The 23311-nt window shown below is 33.6% G+C and overlaps 2 protein-coding genes across 3 annotated transcripts in view; both read left to right on the forward strand.

Moving 5' to 3' along the window:
- The window catches only part of LOC144836907 (cyclin-dependent kinase 9-like), a 400420-nt gene that overhangs the window by 12771 nt on the left and 364338 nt on the right, over positions 1-23311 (forward strand). The window lies entirely within an intron of this gene.
- On the forward strand, positions 2047-6271 carry LOC144838352 (uncharacterized). The gene is made up of 5 exons (XM_078693691.1): positions 2047-2296; positions 2622-2922; positions 3940-4096; positions 4852-5299; positions 5682-6271. Exons 1-5 carry the CDS (start codon positions 2047-2049, stop codon positions 5900-5902), a joined length of 1377 nt encoding a protein of 458 aa, XP_078549817.1. The 3' UTR covers positions 5903-6271.

The raw sequence follows: 23311 nt of genomic DNA on the forward strand, positions 1-23311 counted from the left end.
TGACAACCCACGCAGCGCATGCGCTAGTGCTGCAAATGACGGATGTGAACACGCCCTCTCTCTCTCTCTGGCGACGACAAAATAAAATTGGGATAAACAACAACCAATAACACAATTTCATTTTTTTCTTTAAAAATATTACAATCATTACTTAGATAACAACTTTAAATTAAAAGGTTATAAACAACGAATTTAAACATGCCTCTCCCATGGGTGATAATTATTTACTTGTAAAAGGGGTTAATAAAATCCTCTTCAACGGTATTCCAACAGCTAGGTCTTAATTAATTGTTGTATTTTTAAACCATAAAACTTAAAACCTGCTTCTTCTTCAATCAACAAATAATGTAAATCATTAATTAAGTTTATTTAGGCCTATGGATGTGATCATATTTTTTATTACGCAATATTTTTTGTGTCGTAGGACAAAGTTCTTTATAGGTCTAGCCTATATTTTAAAGCCATTATAAATGGTGATAATATTGTGGAGGTTCTTTTTTTCAAAAACGTCTTTTTAAAGATGTATTGTCCCCCAAAATCATGAAAAATAAAGATTTTTAAAATCGGACTTTGAATAGGCCATTTTGCAGTTTTAATGAAGTTGTTCACTTCCATAAGAAAAAAAACGGGGGAAAAAATTATTTCACCTATAAAAAGACAAAATAAACAGTTAAATTACCCAAAAACTCATTGTCTTCCAGACAATTTGACCATTTTTTGCTTTAAATTACATTTTTCTCAGGTAAATAAATTGTTTCAGACCCAATTTTTTGTGAGAGTGAATAACTATTATGTGACATTAAAATAACATATTCAACAAAAAAATAAAAAAATTTTTTTAGGGGGACAATATATCTTTAAATTTTTTGTTTTACTACTAAAAAAAATTAATTTAGGTGGACATTTGAACCAGATAATATATAATAGCTTTTTATCCTAAACTGTGTATGATGCTGAAAGCTGTCATGGCTTCGTTGGTTCACATATAAATTAATCTATTAACTTACTGCCCCGATTAAATATACATAATTAATTTTGTTAGCAGCATTAGGCTAATAGTAATATGAAGGTTGTTTCAACAGTTTTTATAGTATTATTTCAATTAAACTGGTCGACGATGACAATAAGCGGAATTCGTTCAATGAAAACTATAAGTAAATGTATGTTATCTTTTACTGTTGGAATTGCTTTAACATCTCTTTTTCATCGTGATTTTACAAGTAATGCAGTTTTACAAGAAAAAAGACAGAGGCCTGTAAGCATGTCATCTTTTGGATGGTGGCATGGGTAAAGTATTTTTTGTTTTGCAATAACTAAAATATGTTAGACGTTATTTTATTCTTTAACACTGTTAAGTAGAGGCACATTACCGGGTGAAACTGGGCTAAAACCATAGTCTAGTAAATATAATATTTATAATAGAGTATAATAGAGGTGGCACGAACCCAAACAGGACAAAAAAATACAATAGACTTGTATCGTTTCAAAGGCAATCTAAATATGTCTGCTTCTACTCAGCAATTTACACAATAACAATAATGAGTTTGCCCGTTTATAATTAACTATTCTTGCTATGCCTCCTAATTGATTTGGAAAAAAAGCAAAGTAATCATAAAATATCCAGAATAATTGTGTTAGATTTTAGATTTAATTATTATTAATACATTATAACTGTTAGGTCTACTAAATAAAACTAAAAAACAAAGGACAATGCATTAGAAAATATTTGCCATTCAATAATAATGCTATTCCACACAATTCTGAATAGTATTGAGCAACTTATTCAAGATAGGAGCAGATGGGGTTGTGTTTTTAAGTTTTTCGTTGATTGGAGAGAGAATAAGGATTTAACTGTTTTTGTTCCCATTCAACTCATAAACCTTTAGTATTGTTAAAAAATGGGAAAAAACGTAATAAATAAAAGGTAAACTATAGAACAAGTAAAATATAAAAATTAAGTAGATTAGTATAAGTGAATGAAAATAGTTGCTCTATAGACTGGACAATTATTTCTATGCTAAGAACGTCTGGGAACATTGATAAATAATGTATTATTTTTTAAGGGGTGATGTTCCCGATAAAGATTATTCAAAATCAAGCGATATTGGGCCCAGGAAAATCTTGCTGGACTGCGGAGGAAACATGGCATCCACGGTGGAGTTATTTAGGGAGACATATCCTGATGGCAAAGAGTTCATTATACATTCGTTTGAAATCGATGAACGCCTTGCACCATATTTCAGTCCATACGAAAAACACTATCTGCATTGTCCTGTTGGAGTAGCTTCAGAATATGGTAATTACACAATGACTATAAATAATCATTCTTGGATGTACTCTTTAAAGGCCAATTTACACAGACGAGCGGTAACGGTAAGCGGTAAATGGTATACGGAAAAAATTTGAACATTTTATGACCATGTCGCGGAGCGGACCAGCGGTTAACACTAGGATAATAGATACAGATTCTAACGCGGGAAGATACACGCTAGTTTCCCGCCTATGTACCCGTTACCGCTCGTTTGTGTAAATTGGTACGTTATATTTCCATGTATACTAAATCCATTGTCTTTAATTTATTTTTATCTGTAAACCGATTGAAAGTTTAAAATTCTCTCTAGGAAATATGACCGCATTTATGGAGTCGGCATGGTCTCCAGATAAAGACAAAAACAACGGAAGAGGCGTCCAATGGGGAGGGGGATCTCTCTATGTTGATAAAAATGAACTAGAAGATGACAAAACTGGAGGACCAAGACATTTGTCTCATCGTAAGCAAATACCAATTGTAGACTTGTCAAAATGGATTCAGGAAAATACGAGAAAGGAAGACTACGTTATTTTAAAATTAGACGTCGAGGGCGCTGAATTCCTTATCCTTGAGAAAATGCTAAATGACGGAACATTTGCATGGATTGATAAGTACGAAATTTAATAACCGAAAATTCTATAATACATTTATATATTGTTATATATATTTAAACCCTCTTCATAAAATGTTGTGATTTACAAATTTTTTTCACTTTTAAGGACTCCTAGTTCTGTGAAATCCATGTTGTTTAGATAGCATTAACGATAATAATTCACCGTTAAGCATAGCATTAATTAATTAGCCTTATAGTAATTGGAAATTGTTTCTATACAAAACAAAGGTAGCTTTGAAAGTGTGCTAATGTAGACCAGTTGGTAAATTTGCCAACAAAAGATCTTGAAGTTTTCTATGTAGACTATCTTTACCTTCTATTTTACGTTCTATCCATACCAACTTCTCTTTACAAAATATACAGCTACATTATCTTGTGGGACATCAAACGATGTTCATAGTGCCTTTATTGTCAGAACAGAGAAGTGAAGTTCAAGCCTTTTAAAAGAATTTAAACATTCACCGGTGTAATGGTTCACACATACTCTACTGTCGTGGCAGCACTTAGGGAGCAAGTAGTGGAGCTGTAGTTTGGTTGAAAACGTGCTTGCCTTTCAATCTCATGGTCCTGGTTTAAATCCTGACCTAGTGCCATATTTCTAACTCACGACTCCTTTAACTTCACTCCCTAAGCCTCAAATGAGACTTAGTTTATAAGCACGATAAATTATAAAAATAAAAAAAAGCCACCCGATGTTATGTGAATTTAAAAAAAAAAACAAGTGTAACAGCCACAGCGCCAAATTGTTTGAATGACGCTATACAAATTTCCATACAAATATTTCTAAAAAGCAATGTTTAAAATGCAAGAAACCCCTATATCAGGGTCTATTTTAAATATAAAACCTAGCTTCACGGTACTGCAACAAAGGCTGCATTTCTGTCTAATTAGTGTGTCAGTTTATTGCTGTTGTTTAAACCCTAAATACGATATAGACGATATATCCAACTGGATATGTGATTTAAACTTTCATTAATGTAACTTTTGTAAAACAGTTATCCTATTCCGTTTCCAGATATTATGGCGAATATCATCAGCGCCAGCCGGTGGGTCTCTCTCGTTCTATGACGTCCCAAATAATCAAGGACGTTGAAACTAAAGGGAGGAAAATGTTAGATTGGGCAGGTCAATACAGAATATATGAAGACTTCAATGTCATTCACACAATACAGGCAAGTATTCATGGTAAACTTGATTGCTGACTGACTAATTTGACTCATTAACTGATCCACTGACTATATGTTTAGGCCTACTCACTATTACTTTATGAAGCAATGACATGATGAAAGATTTCGATGTTGCCTGAGTGACCTACTGACTGACTTTGTAACGAACGAGGAGACTGATTAACTTGTTCACTGGCTCAACCTTTACGGAACTCATTTGACTGGTAACTGACAGAGTTGACTCATTGACTGATCCACTGACTACATGTTTAGGCCTACTCAATTTTACTTTATGAAGCAACTGATTGACATGATGAAAGATTTCGATGTTGCCTGACTGACCTACTGACTGATTTTGTGACGAACGAGGAGACCGGTTAACTTGTTCACTGATTCAATTGTTACGAAACTTACTTGATTGCTGACTGACTGAGTTGACTTATTGTCTGACCTGTTGACTACATTTTTACTCACTAATGTACTTTTATGAAGCGACTGATTATTGTCATGATGAATAATTTACTGACTGACCCGTTGACTGATTTTCTGATGAACAAGGAGACTGATTGACTTCACTGACTCAATCGTTATGGAAATTATGTGATTTCTGTCTGGATGATGATGTGACTGAGTATGTGATTAACTTTACTAACTCTACCTACCTAGTTTACTTAATAAGTCCGACTATTCGATGACATCTATCCACTGATTAACTGCAATCAATTATCTGATTGATTACCGGTACATAATACTCATTATAGATACCAGATTCAGCTCCAGGTGAAGCGGGACAAGTATACAATAAATGCTCTGGTGACAAGAATCTAGCCATTACAGTGAACGTTGGTATGAGTAAGAAACAGGCATTAAGAGTATTAACTACACTGAAGTCTTATAAGATAGAAATACCAGTCACTGTGTTTGTGTTCAGTGAGTTTGCTGAAGAATGGCCGGAACTAGTCAAAGCTTGGGCAAAGGACTACACTATTGGTCTTCGTGGAAATCATCCATATCCAGCTGGACATTTTGAAAAGATGTCGCCAAATTGGATCAGAGAAGCTGTAGTTAGTTCTGAAATGCGTCTTCAAGAACTTAATTTAAAACCGATGTTTTATTCACCTGATGAAGACGGTGGTTCAGTTAAGGAACAGCTAAAGAACAGAGGATTCCGTATTATTAAACCTTCTGTTAACTTTCCGCCTCAATCAGGTAAGGCGTACTCCACCATAGGGCCTACTCACAGACGTAATGCACAGACAAAAGAAAGACATACACAATTGGTAGTACAGTATATAGCTACCATGGGTATAATTTTTCGTAAGGGTAATTAAAATCGATGCGAAGGCGAATGTTTCAATAAGAAATTCTTTCTATGGTTTTTTATTTGTCAAGACCAACACTGGCAATTTTGACCATCTTTGTGCACACTGTTCACGATCCTTCCGCACAAGAAAGAAAATACTTCTGCATGTTCGGCTGAAACACACAGATATACCCACCTATAGTCATCATGGGACACAATGAACAGCAAAACAAGATTATAGTATTATTATTTGTATTACCAAGAATGTTTTTATACCGTATTTTACAGAACCATTACTGACTGTTGAGAATTACTACCGACACCGAGATGTTGCACGTATACCAAAGGCCCTGAGAATAATTTCAGAAAAGTTACAAACTTCTGATGGTGGAATACTTTGTCTAGATACAGACCTTCCTGATACTTACATGAATCTTGTGTTTTTGCTGGATTATCTAGTTGAGAATTCTGATTATCATTTGGTATCGTTAAACCAATGCTTAGAGTAATGTGGAAGGGATATAATGTACTGTATTGCAAACTTAATACATTAGTAATCTAAAATAATTTCGTCCGACTTCTAGGGTTTAATAATACACATACTTCTAAACATTTGAAACTTCCTGGTTACTAGAATAGAATTAGAAATCTCGAAATGTTGAATTGCATATTTCATTTTAGGGCACTGGATAAATGAGATGATTTGTTTGAATAGTGTGCAGCTCAATGCAATATTTCATTGAATAACCAGATGTTCACATTATTTTGAATATATAATCAGTATCTTTTTAATATTATTTAAATTTCTGGTAATTGTTTGTAGCTCAATCAATTATAACACTATAAACCAGCGAGATAAGGACATTCCCGCAACAATAAATGAAGAGGATCATAATAACAATTATATTTATATAACAGTAATCTATATGTATATATTCATCCACCAAATACATTCTCTCACACAACAAACTAGTCGGAATACATTCCAACTTTCGCCGATGAGCTATGCTCGACGCGATTATAAGATCATGTTCCGAATATGAGCACTGTTTCTATAATTTGACAGTATGATTTATATATAATTTACACAGTGCTACGCAACACAATTGATTGACATATACACTATAATAAATATTATTTTAAAAACCGTTGGAAATTTAATTAAATAATTTAAAATACTGAAAGATGAGGGCGTATCAATTTGATCTCTGGTGCGCGTGCGTACAATTGAGGGACTAGTACTGTTCCGCCGTAACACCCCGAGTGTTTTAAAGAGTCGCTATCCTGAACAATACCATGAAAGCCCAGTGGTCTCACAGATCCTTATCGCTTCAAATTAATTAATTTTTTCAGTATATCACCGGGCGGTTTAGAATTAATGTTCTGTGCGCGAGTGCAACCAAAATGGGTATAGTAGCGCACAGTGATAAACTAAATCCTATTTAATGTCACTGTGCACGAGTGCAACAGTAGCCCACAGTACTAAACTAAATCCTATTTATTATCACTGTGCTCAAGTACAACCTAAATGAGTATGGTAGCGCACAATGCTAAACTAAATCCTATGTATTATCACTGTGCGCGAGTGCAACTAAAATGGGTATAGTAGCGCACAGTGCTAAACTGAATCCTATTTATTATCACTGTGCGCGAGTGCAACCAAATGGGTATAGTAGCGCACAGTGCTAAACTAAATCCTATTTATTATTACTGTGCTCAAGTGCAACTAAAATGTGTATAGTAGTGCACAATGCTTAACTAAATCCTATTTATTATCACTGTGCGCAACGAAAATAAGTATACTAGCGCACAGTGCTAAACTAAATCCTATTTATTATCACTGCGCAAGTACAACCAAAATGGGTATGGTAGCGTATAGTGCTAAACTAGATCCTATTTATTATCACTGTGCTCAAGTACAACCAAAAATGGGTATGGTAGCGCACAGTGCTAAACTAAATCCTATTCATTATCACTGTGCTCAAGTACAACCAAAAATGGGTATGGTAGCGCACAGTGCTAAACTAAATCCTATTCATTATCACTGTGCGTGAGTGCAATTAAAATGGATATTGTAGCGCATAGTGCTAAAGTAAATCGTATGTATTATCACTGTCCTCAAGTACAACCAAAAAATGGGTATGGTAGCGCACAGTGCTAAACTAAATCCTATTCATTATCACTGTGCGCGAGTGCAACCAAAAGGGGTATGGTAGCACAAACTAAATCCTCTTTATTATCACTGTATGTGGGTGGGTATCCACTGTTTCAGTTTGTGGCGTAAACACCACTTTTATTCATATTCATATTATCTTTCATATCATTATCATCATATTATTATCATCAGTAACATTTTTGAATTAATTTTCTTACATTTTTCTATAAAAATGAAGTTTAAAAAGTTAATACAAAGACGTTTGCTCTAAATAACCTTTTTTGTTTCCAAACATCGTTATAACATATTTACTTTCATTATACATGATCATTATCATCTATCTCGTTTTAAAATATGTTACACAGAAAGAACAATTTTCCCTTTGCAGTCAGGGGGAAAATGGCAAAAGGTTTTCTACTTTCTAGGATTTTTATCAGATAATCTAGGCCTATATTGCTTTGACAACTCTTGTAACATGACCACAGTGCTGAATTTGACATTTTTCTTCACTGTTTGTGAGTATTTCATTTTCCTTTTTTTTTCATTTTAGAACCCTAGTTATACAATTTATTTATATACAAGATAAAACAAAAAATCTTACCTTCTTTTTTTCTCTTTTGTGGCGTAAACACCACTTTTATTTACATTCATATTATCTTTCATATCATAATTACATAAAGTCATAACATCCTTCATCAGTAACATTTTTGAATTCTGTATTACCTCCTTTTTCATTAATTTTCCTTTATTTTTCTATAGTACACTTACAAAAGAAGTTTAAAAAGTTAATACAAAGACGTTTGCTCTAAATAACCTTTTTTGTTTCCAAACATCGTTCTAACATATTTACTTTCATTATACATGATCATTATCATCTATCTCATTTAAAATATTTTACACAGAAAGAACAATTTTCCCTTTGCAGTCAGGGGGAAAATAGCAAAAGGTTTTCTAAATTCTAAGGACTTTTATCAGATAATCATATTGTTTTTCAACTCTTGTAACATGACCACAGTGCATATTTAGACATTTTTTTCTCACTGTTTGTTAGTTCCATTTTTTAATTTCATTTTCTTATTCTTTTCATTTTAGAACCCTAATTATACAATTTATCACAATATACAAGATAAACTAAATCGTATCGTAATAGATCGTAAGTACTCTTTTTGAAACCAAAATGACGTCCGTTTGATCATTGGTTGATTCGAAATCCATATTTACATACGGCCCGCCCTACATAGCCAAATACGGCATGATAACCTACGTCATTCAAAGCGATTTCTATACGCGTCTTACAAGTACAAATACCAGTACGTCTTTCCAGATGAACATTGTTGTTGAGTGTTCTTGGTTGGTTACTTAGTGTGTAAAAAAGTCACGTACATGAATAACGAATCGGTGGTCTATCACATCGACTCAAGAATCAGAAAAGAAGACATCGTCATGTTGTCGACGTTACTGATGGTACTTTTTATTCCATTTGAACAAAGTAAGTTTAAATTAGTTTTACATACAGTATGACTTTTACTGGATTAATTCGAATGTACAGTAGTAGGCTTAATTTGAACACTGCTAAACTTGTAACTATTTGAACAGTGGTGTAATAAGATTCTGAAAAACACAAAGTCGCAGGAGCTAAAATATGGAATAACTTACAAACTGAAATTAAATATTCTCCAATTACTTCATTTAAAGCTAGATATCGATCTCATTTCTTTTAAAAAACTAAACTTTTTTTTTCAATTCCTTGTATCTAAGACAGGACTACAAAGAACCTTAAGCACATAAAAAACCACGGATTACTAAAATCCATTAAGCACAAATTATATTCTAATGTTGTTAAGTCATATTTTGAACCCACTTTATTTCTGGATTATAAAAAGTACAAAAATACATTGATCAATTATTTTGAAAAATTGCAATTGCTAGACAAAACCAATATGGCTTTAAACAAAAGTTCAGTACTAAATTATATTAAATTAATCTTGCTAATGATCTTCAATGATGTAGCTTCGAAAAGATAAAATTAAATTAAAAATACGTATTACGCTGTACAACTCACTGGTTAAAAGTATTATTACTCTACAACTCCGAAACATGGGGACTCACAAAAGAAGAAGCACATAAACTTGACACATTTCACAGACAGCAACTTCGCAAAATTATAGGTATCAGGTTCCCAGACAAGATATCGAACATAAATTTATACAGAAGGACAGGAACAAAACCAATTTAGTTAGAAATAGTCGATGCAAGATGGAGACTATTGGGTCACATACTCAGACAAGACCCATGTACACCAGCTAAAAGAGCAATAAGCTATTATTTCAGAAACACTACCAATATAACATTTCGAGGAAGACCGAGAACCACCCTACCAATAACTCTCAGCAACGACCTACTCACCCTTTATAAGCAGAACACAATCAAATATCCCGGACAATTGAAAACAAAGAAAGACATCAAACAACTTAAACAACTAGCCAATGAAAGATCTGATTGGAAGAAACTGGTAAAAGAGATATACGGAGCAGCCCAAGCGTAAATGTCGGCTGAATTTCCAGCGGAGAGGCAGTAATCATGATCATCAATGATCTTCAGTTCGATTGATTTATTTATTGATTTCAGCATGGATAAACGAAGTTTTATCCATGATTTCAATATCATTCGATACTATGTTCCAAATGATCTCATATGGCATTGGAGGAAATAAAAAAAAAATTCTTAGCAGCAGGAAACAACTTATTTTATTAACCAACTATTTCTCAGATACATTATTAACTGGAAAATTATTACTTTATGTTAAACCCCAAAAAATATATACTTTATTATACTTATATATAATTTGTTTTAGTTCAACATTACAGTTTTTAATTTTCCAGTTAATTCTATTCCGAACCAAAAACTCCGTAAGTATTGGGATCCAGTCCAGTTTTAATATAATATATAATATAATTAATGATTTGCCAAATTATTCAGATTTTTTACTTAAGGCTTTTTTGCAGATGATACCTATTTATTTCACTCCTTTTCTGGTGACTTTCTTGATTTATCTATAATTAATACAATATTAAATGGTGCAATTACAATAAGTTTAATTAAAATAACACTAATTATATGGAATAACTTACAAACTGAAATTAAATATTCTCCAATTACTTCATTTAAAGCTAGATATCGATCTCATTTCTTTTAAAAAACTAAACTTTTTTTTTCAATTTCTTGTATCTAAGACAGGACTACAAAGAACCTTAAGCACATAAAAAACCACGGATTACTAAAATCCATTAAGCACAAATTATATTCTAATGTTGTTAAGTCATATTTTGAACCCACTTTATTTCTGGATTATTAAAAGTACAAAAATACATTGATCAATTATTTTGAAAAATTGCAATTGCTAGACAAAACCAATATGGCTTTAAACAAAAGTTCAGTACTAAATTATATTAAATTAATCTTGCTAATGATCTTCAATGATGTAGCTTCGAGCGGAGAGGCAGTAATCATGATCATCAATGATCTTCAGTTCGATTGATTTATTTATTGATTTCAGCATGGATAAATGAAGTTTTATCCATGATTTCAATATCATTCGATACTATGTTCCAAATGATCTCATATGGCATTGGAGGAAATAAAAAAAAAATTCTTAGCAGCAGGAAACAACTTATTTTATTAACCAACTATTTCTCAGATACATTATTAACTGGAAAATTATTACTTTTATGTTAAACCCCAAAAAATATATACTTTATTATACTTATATATAATTTGTTTTAGTTCAACATTACAGTTTTTAATTTTCCAGTTAATTCTATTCCGAACCAAAAACTCCGTAAGTATTGGGATCCAGTCCAGTTTTAATATAATATATAATATAATTAATGATTTGCCAAATTATTCAGATTTTTTACTTAAGGCTTTTTTGCAGATGATACCTATTTATTTCACTCCTTTTCTGGTGACTTTCTTGATTTATCTATAATTAATACAATATTAAATGGTGCAATTACAATAAGTTTAATTAAAATAACACTAATTATATGATTTTTCTACTCCAAAAATAAAGTTGTTAAAAAATGTTCTTTACCTATCAATAACGTTATATTTAAAGAAAGTATCTCTGTTAAATCTGTTATTTTTAGTTGTTTTGTTTTTTTTATTTTTATCTACAACTCACTATGTCGGTCGGTTGGTTGGTTGGTCGGTCGGTTGGTCGGTAAACACGAACTTTAGTAGGCGACTTCAGCCATGTATATGGCCTTGTTGATAAACATGTATTATAGTAGACCATTATAAATAACCATGTCTGTGAAAACGTTAACAAAAACCTGCGATCTTTTAAATTAAGACATTTTGTCCTAGAACAACCTTGGTAAATTAAATTATTCATTATCCCTTATTAACTTACATTAAATAACTGATATAGGTTTGGGAACATTTTAGAACACACACATCATCCTTGTTTTTTAATTAAACCTTCATATCCAATCTATATCATGATAGAACACCTCATTCAAATTATTATTACTTTTTACCTATTATATAATATACAGGTGTTAATTTTTACTTACGCAAACCTCGTATTAATTTAGGAAAATTCAGACTTCCATTTAAGCCCACTAGTCTGTTACCAAATTCAAAATGTTAGAAATATTTGTTTCAGAAGTAACAAATTGTTTATTTACCATGAATATTTAAAACAACTTTGTATATTATAATATTGCTATATTATTTACTTCTTCTTTTTTTTCTGTAATTTACTACGTTCAAACAATTTCAACAACTCTACAATCCTTGATTTAACAGTTACAAGAATTAACTCTTAAAACTAAAGTATTATTAAAATTAATTTAAAAAGGGAAATCTAACCACCTTTATTAAACGATAATTTTTTTCTTTTTTGGTAATAAAACTTAATGATTGATTTATTTATTGATTTCAGCATGGGTAAAAAAACGTTTACACTCTTGTACACGATACAAAGTAAAGCAAAAGTAAAACTTCATTAATCCCTCACTGTGGGAAACAAGATGCTAGCAATTTAAGATATACATATATTAAAGTACAATAAAATATAACAAATACAAAAGGTGAACATTTTCAACATTTAAAATTAGAAATACTAATGCTAGTTATGTTATAAAATCCACAATGTATTCTTGCTAGTAACAGTATTCATAACATAAAAGAAGTTATAAAAAGTACAACGTTGTTATCGATGTTTTTTCAAACAAATAACTTAACCGGGTACAAACAAGGCGGGAATGTGGCAATTATTATTTGTTTTTACATCTTTATAGAAGAAAGTTTTAAAATTACAATAATATTTACCGACATGTGGATCCTTCTAAATACCAAGGCCTATATAAAATCATACTTTTATACCGATTTCCATTGCGTAAATTCTGTAGCGTATGTACTGTATTGTATTTACGCTGACATAATAACGGCAAATACAATGTTGCCGACGCAATTATTAAAACATACATTTTCAACGTTGATGCCAAAATCAGGTTACAGTTATAATTTACTAGTATTATCACAGTTTCCCATCCAAAATTGAGATGACACACATGAAATGATAAATGTCATACTGTTGTTTTCAGTAACTGAATCTGGTTGGTGTCGATCATTTATGAGTCAACAACTTTTTATGTTTTTTTTTTATTTATTTTTTATTTAGTTAAAGATACTGCTTCAACACATCAACGGAATTCATAAGGGTTTGTTAAGGTTATTATAAAGTAATTTTCAAACTTGCCACTACTAATTACAGTATTTAATTTTTCGACAACAAGCAGTATTCAACTTCTTTCACAGAAAATGTCAGAAAAATGGGATACAAACTTTGAATGCAGATGGTGGATCTGTTAAATCTTTTACTTTACCATCATTAAAAAAAACGAATGCGTTTTAAGACAGAAGTGAACAGTAGTGGAATAATCGGTAGTTAAAGAAAACATCTTAAGAAGCAAATTTTCAACGCTCTGCACTTGCAAAGAAAGAGAGGGGTGAATTATATTCGAAGTAAGAACTGCTCAGTCCAAAATTAACATGCTGTGCCTACATGTATGGTGGAAATATTTTTACGGCACCAACTATTACATTAAATGTAATAGTTGGTGTATGTACTTTGGATAGGAAACTCTGATCCAACTCCATATTTAGGATGGGGTCGAATTATTAAACCCCAGACTCATTACAGACTTAAGAATCTCTTTTCTTTAAATATATATGAGATTGCAGTTATAATTAGATGCAGTTGCAGAAAATTAATTGCATGTTGTGAAGTGTGGTCGAATAACTTCAGATAACCATGATCTTAATCTGGATGTGTTAAATGTTAAACTTTCCTACGGTTTCTATATTTTCCCCTTAGAATAATGCCAATTGAGCAATTATTAATATGTCGTCATAACTATCTTATGACATCATAGGTACATTATATGGTAATTTAAATATGCTAATTTGAAAGTTTAATATCACATTTATACCTACTCGCAATGCACTTAGGTGGTCTAAAATCAACCGTTAAGGAGATACGGAGCTTCAAAATGGTATAGTAAATAGTGGCCATTTTGAATTTATGCTAATTAAGCCACTTCCTGACGTCCGATTTTGGTAAACTTTGGAAATGATGTTCATTTCAACAAGGAGAACGTTAAGAAACTTGTTTTCCTACAGTTCCTAAATTGTTCACATATAGTATGTCATTTAAGCAGTTATAACATGATATATGACGTCACAACTACCATATGACGTCATAGGTACGTCATATGTGAATTTAAATATACTAATAATTAGAATGTTTAATATCACATTTATATCTACTCGTAATGCACTTAGGCGGTCTAAATCCAACCGTTAATGATATATGGGGCTTCATAATAGCAAATGGCGGCCATTTTGAATTTATGCTAATTAACCCACTTCCCGATGTCCGATTTCGGTAAACTTTGGATATGATGTTCATTTGAACCATATTTACCAGGCAAAACAAAAAAAAATTCTGTTGCAATTTGTTCTAGGTTCACCCTATTTTTGACTTATCTTTACTGGACTAGTGATGATAGGTGGGTAGTCCTGGGTAATTCAGCCGAACATGCCGAAGAAATATCTAAGTGGTAGGATCGTGTAGGCCTACAGACAAAGATGAACAACCGGTGTTGGTCTTAAGGTGCCTATATTTTGGTATCATTGTTTGATAGCTTTCCTCCATTTCGTACGTTTTGAGGTAGCTCTTCCCAAGTTTCAACATATTTTCTTCGTCGTCGCATGTCTTAGAACCGTATCCGGATATTCACCCCCTGGACATTTACCCCCCGGAAAACTACCCCCCGGACAACCACCACCTGGACTACCGGGGGGTAGTTGTCCGGAGGGTTGTTATCCTAAGGGGGTAGTTGTCCTAAGGGGGTAGTTGTCCATGGAGTAGTTGTCCGGGGGATAGTTGTCCTAAAGGGGTAGTTGTCCGGGTGGTAAACATCCGGGGGGTTACTGTCTAGGGGGTAGGTGTCCTAGAACCCTTAGAACCACACACCAGATACCGTCTCCATGTGTTCCGGATCCGTGACGCTATCCCGATCAAACGTCACGCACTCTTGCGTATCAGCAGCGTACGTAAAAGCTAGGCAACGTGCGTCCATTTGACAAAACTGCATACACTCGTATTGCGTCGCATTCAATTTTGCAAGCTCGTTTGTGTTAGGGTGTCTGTAGAAGTGAGAAGATGACGTTTGTGGTGGTTTAATATCGCATTCCACATAGGCATCAACGATAAATATAATTATTTTAGTGGCGGATTCAGAGGAGGGGGGGGGGGGCGCACCCTCCGCACGCCCCAAGCATAAATAAAAGTGTATATATACGTCAAAAATGGAACGCCGTGGTTAATTACAGTTCATCATCATAGAGGAAACTGTGGTAACTGTGTACTGAAGAAGTATACATTATAGCAACCGATTTTCTAGGCCACCCACCCAACTGTATCAATACCTATTTATATTTATATATTTAATTTCTTCAAAAAATTGATGTAAATAAATATTGAGCTATAATAAGCATTACATGTTGCGCTTTTTTCGGGGCTTTCCCTGATGTACGTTCGCATTAAACTTGAACGCAACGCAATAAAAACTAGTGTGAGAAGATGACGTTTGTGGTGGTTTAATATCGCATTCCACATAGGCATCAACGATAAATATAATTATTTTAGTGGCGGATTCAGAGGGGGGGGGGGGGGGGGGGGCGCACCCTCCGCACGCCCCAAGCATAAATAAAAGTGTATATATACGTCAAAAATGGAACGCCGTGGTTAATTACAGTTCTTCATCATAGAGGAAACTGTGGTAACTGTGTACTGAAGAAGTATACATTATAGCAACCGATTTTCTAGGCCACCCACCCAACTGTATCAATACCTATTTATATTTATATATTTAATTTCTTCAAAAAATTGATGTAAATAAATATTGAGCTATAATAAGCATTACATGTTGCGCTTTTTTCGGGGCTTTCCCTGATGTACGTTCGCATTAAACTTGAACGCAACGCAATAAAAACTAAATACTGAAATGAATGAATGAAATCGGCAACAAAATGTTATATCGTCCTGTAATTAGTCACGTGTGTTTATTGGAGGGAAAAGTATGATCGTTTTGCTCATTGGTAAGCATGCTCATGAGAGTATATTTTGCTTCAAATTAGAGGTGCCATTTATCAAGAATTTTATGTGCGAGAGTACCATTTCCGGCCATCTGGGGAACAAAGTTCGCTTCGTCGTCGACGGCCATGGACAAGCATCTTTTCCCGCCATGTGCAAACGCTGACTTGCGCGAAGCGCCCTGTTGTGACGCTTTTACTTAAAATAGGCCTATGGAGAAAATGTCACCCTTTAATAGGCTATCACCTAAGTTTTCATATTTAAAATATCGATTGTTAATACATTTATAATAACGTGAGAGTGCCATTTCCGACCATCTAGAGGTGTTATTAATTTCAAATTCACCTCAACTCAGACCCTCCTCTCTACAGTTCCGTCCCCCTCTCCTTCACAAAATCCTGGATCCGCCCCTGTTTTTTTGGCGGCACCGCGCATCCTGACTGAAACGTTAAACGTTCTTGTCAAACAAGAACTTTTAACTTATAAATTTTAAACCTAACCATTGTTAAATATGCGTTTCAAAAACATTATTATTCAATAATATTCTTCATGACCATAAATATATATTTTGTTTAACAGGATCAACATAAACAACAACATAATACCGTTGGTGGTTCACTGTCGTTTGCAATTCAAGTAGTCACCACTTTGAGTTGAGTTACATGTGAATAACACAAAAGGTGCGTAATCATGCCATATAGTGTTGATTTATTAACTCTGAACCAACATGTAACAATCACACTATAATCAGACATCTTGCGTTTACGCTGGTATCGTCTCAACTAACCATACTAGCTAGTAAGGAGATTCCAAACGTGCGCTAGACTTGCCCCAAGTCTGTAGTTATTTCGAGGCTTTTCGATGTTTGTCTGGAGTTTACAAGCTCTCAAGTAGTATACGTATGAAACGCCATATACGCCAAAATATTTATAATTTTTTTTACTAATATTATGTCAAAATTTCGTCTGGTAACACGACTAAGCGTGCGCCAGCTCCAGATGGCGTTTTTATGCACGACGTTCAAGACGACGACGAAGACGTCTAGCTTCGTGAATTTCATTGTTAAACCATGGTAGTGTTCGTCTTAGGCCTACGTGTAATTACAGGACAGAGCTATTCGAATGCAGATGGCTTATACGAAACAAAGGAATCTACGAGAATATTTACATCATTATTCTCCGAGCTGTGAAAGTTTTGATTGAATTTAATTGAATGCTTTGAAAAGTAAAACTATTGGCGGCGTATGTCATTCCCGCTCACGATTTTGTTTCTCAACTCCTTAAGCCTTAGTACCCTCTTCTCCTCTCTCTCCCCGCTGTCATCAATATGAATCCTCTACAGCGAATCCTAACAGACCTGGTCTTGGATCCAGTTAGTGGGGGAAAAAGCTAACATGGAGAGGTCCGGTACGCGATCAAGCTACCAAGCGGTGGGAATGACATACGCCGCCAATAGTTTGACTTGTCAAAGCATTCAAAACATTTCATCCAAAACATTTCATTCAAAACATTTCATTTAAAACATTTCATTCAAAACATTTCATTCAAAACATTTCATTCAAAACATTTCATTCAAAACATTTCATTCAAAACATTTCATTCAAAATAAAACATTCGATTCAAAGCATTTCATTCAAAACATTTCATTCATATCGCGTCATTCAATTCATATCGATGCATTTCATTCACATATCGCGTCATAAAATGTATATCATCGAAATGTTGCGTAAACGGCGTTCCATAAATGTGTTTAAAATGGAGCATGTGTTAGGCTAGCAATAGCAAAGTCTCAAACCGGTGATCCTCAATACACACAGGCTAACAGAAACGTCGAAACAACAACCAGTTAAAAATCAGTCAAAACGGCAGCCGAGAGTCCACAAAATAAATTACACGATCACTGGCAATACAATTAAAATCACAAGAAATCGACAAAAATGGATACAACATTGTTTTGTTCAAGCTGCCCACCTCGAGCGCTGCTTTACATGTTTGTTTTGTTTATTTTATATACAGAGGAAAGTAATACAAATATTTTGAAAAGAGAGACAATATTACTAGATGGTTCTCGAATACACATAGTAATATAGTTTCAGCATAAAAAAACTGGCGACTTCAAATGTACGTACCGCAGGACTATAACACGTTTACAGGAACGAATAAATAGACACGGTGATTCGTAGGTAGTAGTCAACTAAAATTAGCACCCTTGGAATTACTTCCGAAAGAAAACTTGTCACAAAATGAGTCCAAAATTTAAGTCAAATTTAAACAAACCCAATTTGTGTTTTGTATGTAAAATTAGGACTGAGGCCCGGGTTGAGGGATGGGGAAGAGGATGGGTGCAAAGAGGAACAATTTCTAAAAAATTATTTCATGGAAAATGTGACAGGTATTTAGAATTGCATAAAACTGAAATAAAAAAATTAAGTTACCATTAATTTTTTAGCCAAAGTGTACACAAACTAGCAATATAAAATAATACTCAGACATGTTGGTAACATTTTAACAGTATGTACTGTTAATAACCTACTATTTAAAAAACACTTACTATTATATAACACTCAAAATATATGTTATTACTTGTTTGCATAGCTAGCCCCATTATTGGGGACATTTCGCCGTCATTGACATTATGTTGACATAGCACAACAATGAGAGACATTAATTTTGATGAGAAGGTCATGGAACACTAATTAAAATAACTAAAAACCTGGGACCTGTAACCCTAGGTAGGGACCCTGACGGGTACTCTCCCTCCGGGTCTCAACTAACCATACTAGCTAGTAAGGAGATTCCAAACGTGCGCTAGACTTGCCCCAAGTCTGTAGTTATTTCGAGGCTTTTCGATGTTTGTCTGGAGTTTACAAGCTCTCAAGTAGTATACGTATGAAACGCCATATACGCCAAAATATTTATAATTTTTTTTACTAATATTATGTCAAAATTTCGTCTGGTAACACGACTAAGCGTGCGCCAGCTCCAGATGGCGTTTTTATGCACGACGTTCAAGACGACGACGAAGACGTCTAGCTTCGTGAATTTCATTGTTAAACCATGGTAGTGTTCGTCTTAGGCCTACGTGTAATTACAGGACAGAGCTATTCGAATGCAGATGGCTTATACGAAACAAAGGAATCTACGAGAATATTTACATCATTATTCTCCGAGCTGTGAAAGTTTTGATTGAATTTAATTGAATGCTTTGAAAAGTAAAACTATTGGCGGCGTATGTCATTCCCGCTCACGATTTTGTTTCTCAACTCCTTAAGCCTTAGTACCCTCTTCTCCTCTCTCTCCCCGCTGTCATCAATATGAATCCTCTACAGCGAATCCTAACAGACCTGGTCTTGGATCCAGTTAGTGGGGGAAAAAGCTAACATGGAGAGGTCCGGTACGCGATCAAGCTACCAAGCGGTGGGAATGACATACGCCGCCAATAGTTTGACTTGTCAAAGCATTCAAAACATTTCATCCAAAACATTTCATTCAAAACATTTCATTTAAAACATTTCATTCAAAACATTTCATTCAAAACATTTCATTCAAAACATTTCATTCAAAACATTTCATTCAAAACATTTCATTCAAAATAAAACATTCGATTCAAAGCATTTCATTCAAAACATTTCATTCATATCGCGTCATTCAATTCATATCGATGCATTTCATTCACATATCGCGTCATAAAATGTATATCATCGAAATGTTGCGTAAACGGCGTTCCATAAATGTGTTTAAAATGGAGCATGTGTTAGGCTAGCAATAGCAAAGTCTCAAACCGGTGATCCTCAATACACACAGGCTAACAGAAACGTCGAAACAACAACCAGTTAAAAATCAGTCAAAACGGCAGCCGAGAGTCCACAAAATAAATTACACGATCACTGGCAATACAATTAAAATCACAAGAAATCGACAAAAATGGATACAACATTGTTTTGTTCAAGCTGCCCACCTCGAGCGCTACTTTACATGTTTGTTTTGTTTATTTTATATACAGAGGAAAGTAATACAAATATTTTGAAAAGAGAGACAATATTACTAGATGGTTCTTGAATACACATAGTAATATAGTTTCAGCATAAAAAAACTGGCGACTTCAAATGTACGTACCGCAGGACTATAACACGTTTACAGGAACGAATAAATAGACACGGTGCAGTCGGAAAGCCGCGTTGGTAACGCATCACTGATTTCATTCATTGTGAGGGCGCGCTTCGTGGAAAATGTTGGAATTTTTGCTATTTTAGTACACTTAGAAAATGGTATAATTTTGATATTAAATGAAATCAATAAACGTATTTCAATAGTTGAACTACAAGCGTAAATAATGATAAAAACTGTGATCTAAATTCCACAGATTTTTTGTTTCAAGAAATATCATTATTTCATGTATAAACTTTTTTACTTTAATTTTTTTTTAAATGATGGTAAAAAATCATTAAATTTCATATTTTCTAGATAAGGTTTCAAAGCGAATTTAAAATCCTTTCAAGATAAACTATTAAGCTATCTATTAAAATAAAAATCTAATTTTAAGCTTTCTTGGGATGCAACTCCCACTAATCAAACCAAACCTACTACATTTCTGTTCTGTTTCGATCGAAAAATCGCCATTTTGAAACTTTGTTTACGTTTTACGAAGCTGGTACGAATCGTCCCGGACCGAATCGTGTCTGTGTTCAATACGGTTTTCATGCAGGCGTATTACGTCATAGGCCTAAGATTTCAATTTGCTCCCCGATTATTGTTCTATTTGGTTTCTGAGCTAGGAAAGGCTACCTACTATAATTACTTACTTGATTTCTAGCCTAGCTAGGCCTAAAAATAGTATTTTCTAGGCCTAGCTAGGCTGAGTAATTCTGATATAATAATACTAATATTAGATAGGTAGGCCTACCCTAGTGAGTGTTAATAATAGTAGCTGGGTATTCTATAGTCTAGGCTGGTGGTAGGTCTATCCCAGCTCTGCTCATATACCAAGCAAGAAGAAGCCTGAAGAAGCCTGAAGGAGAAACTAGGCCCAGAACAAATAAAAAACTGTTAAAAAAACAATAAATGGAAAAATAAAAAAAAATAACCCATTTTCAATTTATATAAGGGGAATGTTTTATAAAATCGGGCATGTTTGTTTCAGAGACTCAAACGTGTATTTTTATATGGTCATGTTTTTAAAAAAGATAATTATGGGCCCAGCTGAAACCAAGATATAAAAATATAAGTCCATCATTTACTTGAGTATTGTTACAGTGATTGGTTGGTACTCAGTATTTCAGTATCTGGCAGTAAATGTCACACTTGTATATAAATATTACTTTATTAGATACAACTTGCATTTCACACAAGCAACCAATTTTTTTTTAACGTATACAGAATGTGAAAAAGCAGTTTTTAATACAAATATCTTTCAAACAATACTGATATAAATAGTAAATACTACTACTGTATATATTATTTAAATAGCACCTTGTTCATCAAACATAACAAACTAGCTAGGCCTATATCATATTAACTTACGTGAGTCTTACGGTTGTACTGATTTTATGATTGTTTTATATGTTTATATTGTATGTATCTGTGTGACTCTGGTTAATAAAGTAAATCAATCAATCAATTGCAACTTAATTTATATCTTATCATTGACTGATCTGAAACGCTTCTAAAACTTGAATGCGTATGAATGTATATGTTATTATTATTAGCGAATAAAATGAAAAACTATCAGCTGCAGCAATGATATTGAAATCGAAAAAACCATTACAGCTTCCACCGTCCAACCTCATATTGAAGAACGAGACAGAAAATCGTCGAGTCTTGATACCAACAAAAAACCTAAAATGAAAATGAAGAGCTGAAATGTAATGAATGAAACTATTTAAATAATTGTCACTATGATATGAACAAAACATTGCATCGTTATACAGTATAATTATTCAACAACCTGAAAACATTTTCAGATATAGGCCTACCATGAAAAAGCAGCAAATACAAAATTTCCTTATGTCTGTTTATTGTAATAATTAATAATATTATAAATAAATTGTACCCCTCAGTTGTCAATAATTTTACTATAAATAAATATTTAACTATATAGAATAGGTAGGCCTATACCTGTATCAGGCTGCGATTTGCTTAATTATCTTTTTAAAACTTCCCAATGCATCTTCAATATAGAGTAGGATTGTAACGATACTTTAATAAAACTAAATTGTAACTAAAGTATTTAAATTATTAACAGAACATGTTACTAGGCCTAGGCCGATATAATACGACAACGATCCACCAGGTCGTGCATATACTCACCTACAACAACCACAATCAACACACCATGCACCACACACGACGGAACTAGTGCCGCGAGACGTAACAATATATGACATGAGGACCTTTTTTAAAATGTTCGCTATAGGAAGCTTAAATAGGGTTTCAAGCCAATTTTAACGTAAAACAGACTATTGATACTTACTCTATCCATATACGTCGGTTTTTTGGTAATTCACTGTATGGGATGCAAATCCCACTAATGGAAAATTTGTAAACAAACACCTGTTAGAAAACTTCAGTTTTGACGGACGCACACGAACTTTGGAAAGAAATTGTCGCTGACAACAAATCCAACAAATTATTCAGAAAATTAGGTGACCTGCGACATCTTAAACATATAAGGAACTGATCTTACCATATATGGTTAATTTTTCGCCTACTAATGTTTATTAAACAGCTATTAAATAACGTATACTTTATGCTAATGTTTTCGCGCGAAACGTTGATGCTTCTGTGCCGAGAGAGGGCTTCTAAAATTTATGACGTCATGCGAAGTCGAAAATTCAGCGATAACGGTCATATTTCCCAACGCGGCTCTCCGACTGGGTGATTCGTAGGTAGTAGTCAACTAAAATTAGCACCCTTGGAATTACTTCCGAAAGAAAACTTGTCACAAAATGAGTCCAAAATTTAAGTCAAATTTAAACAAACCCAATTTGTGTTTTGTATGTAAAATTAGGACTGAGGCCCGGGTTGAGGGATGGGGAAGAGGATGGGTGCAAAGAGGAACAATTTCTAAAAAATTATTTCATGGAAAATGTGACAGGTA

The sequence above is a fragment of the Antedon bifida genome, chromosome 3 (genome assembly GCF_963402885.1).
Source record: "Antedon bifida chromosome 3, ecAntBifi1.1, whole genome shotgun sequence".
Taxonomy (NCBI): Eukaryota; Metazoa; Echinodermata; class Crinoidea; order Comatulida; family Antedonidae; genus Antedon; species Antedon bifida.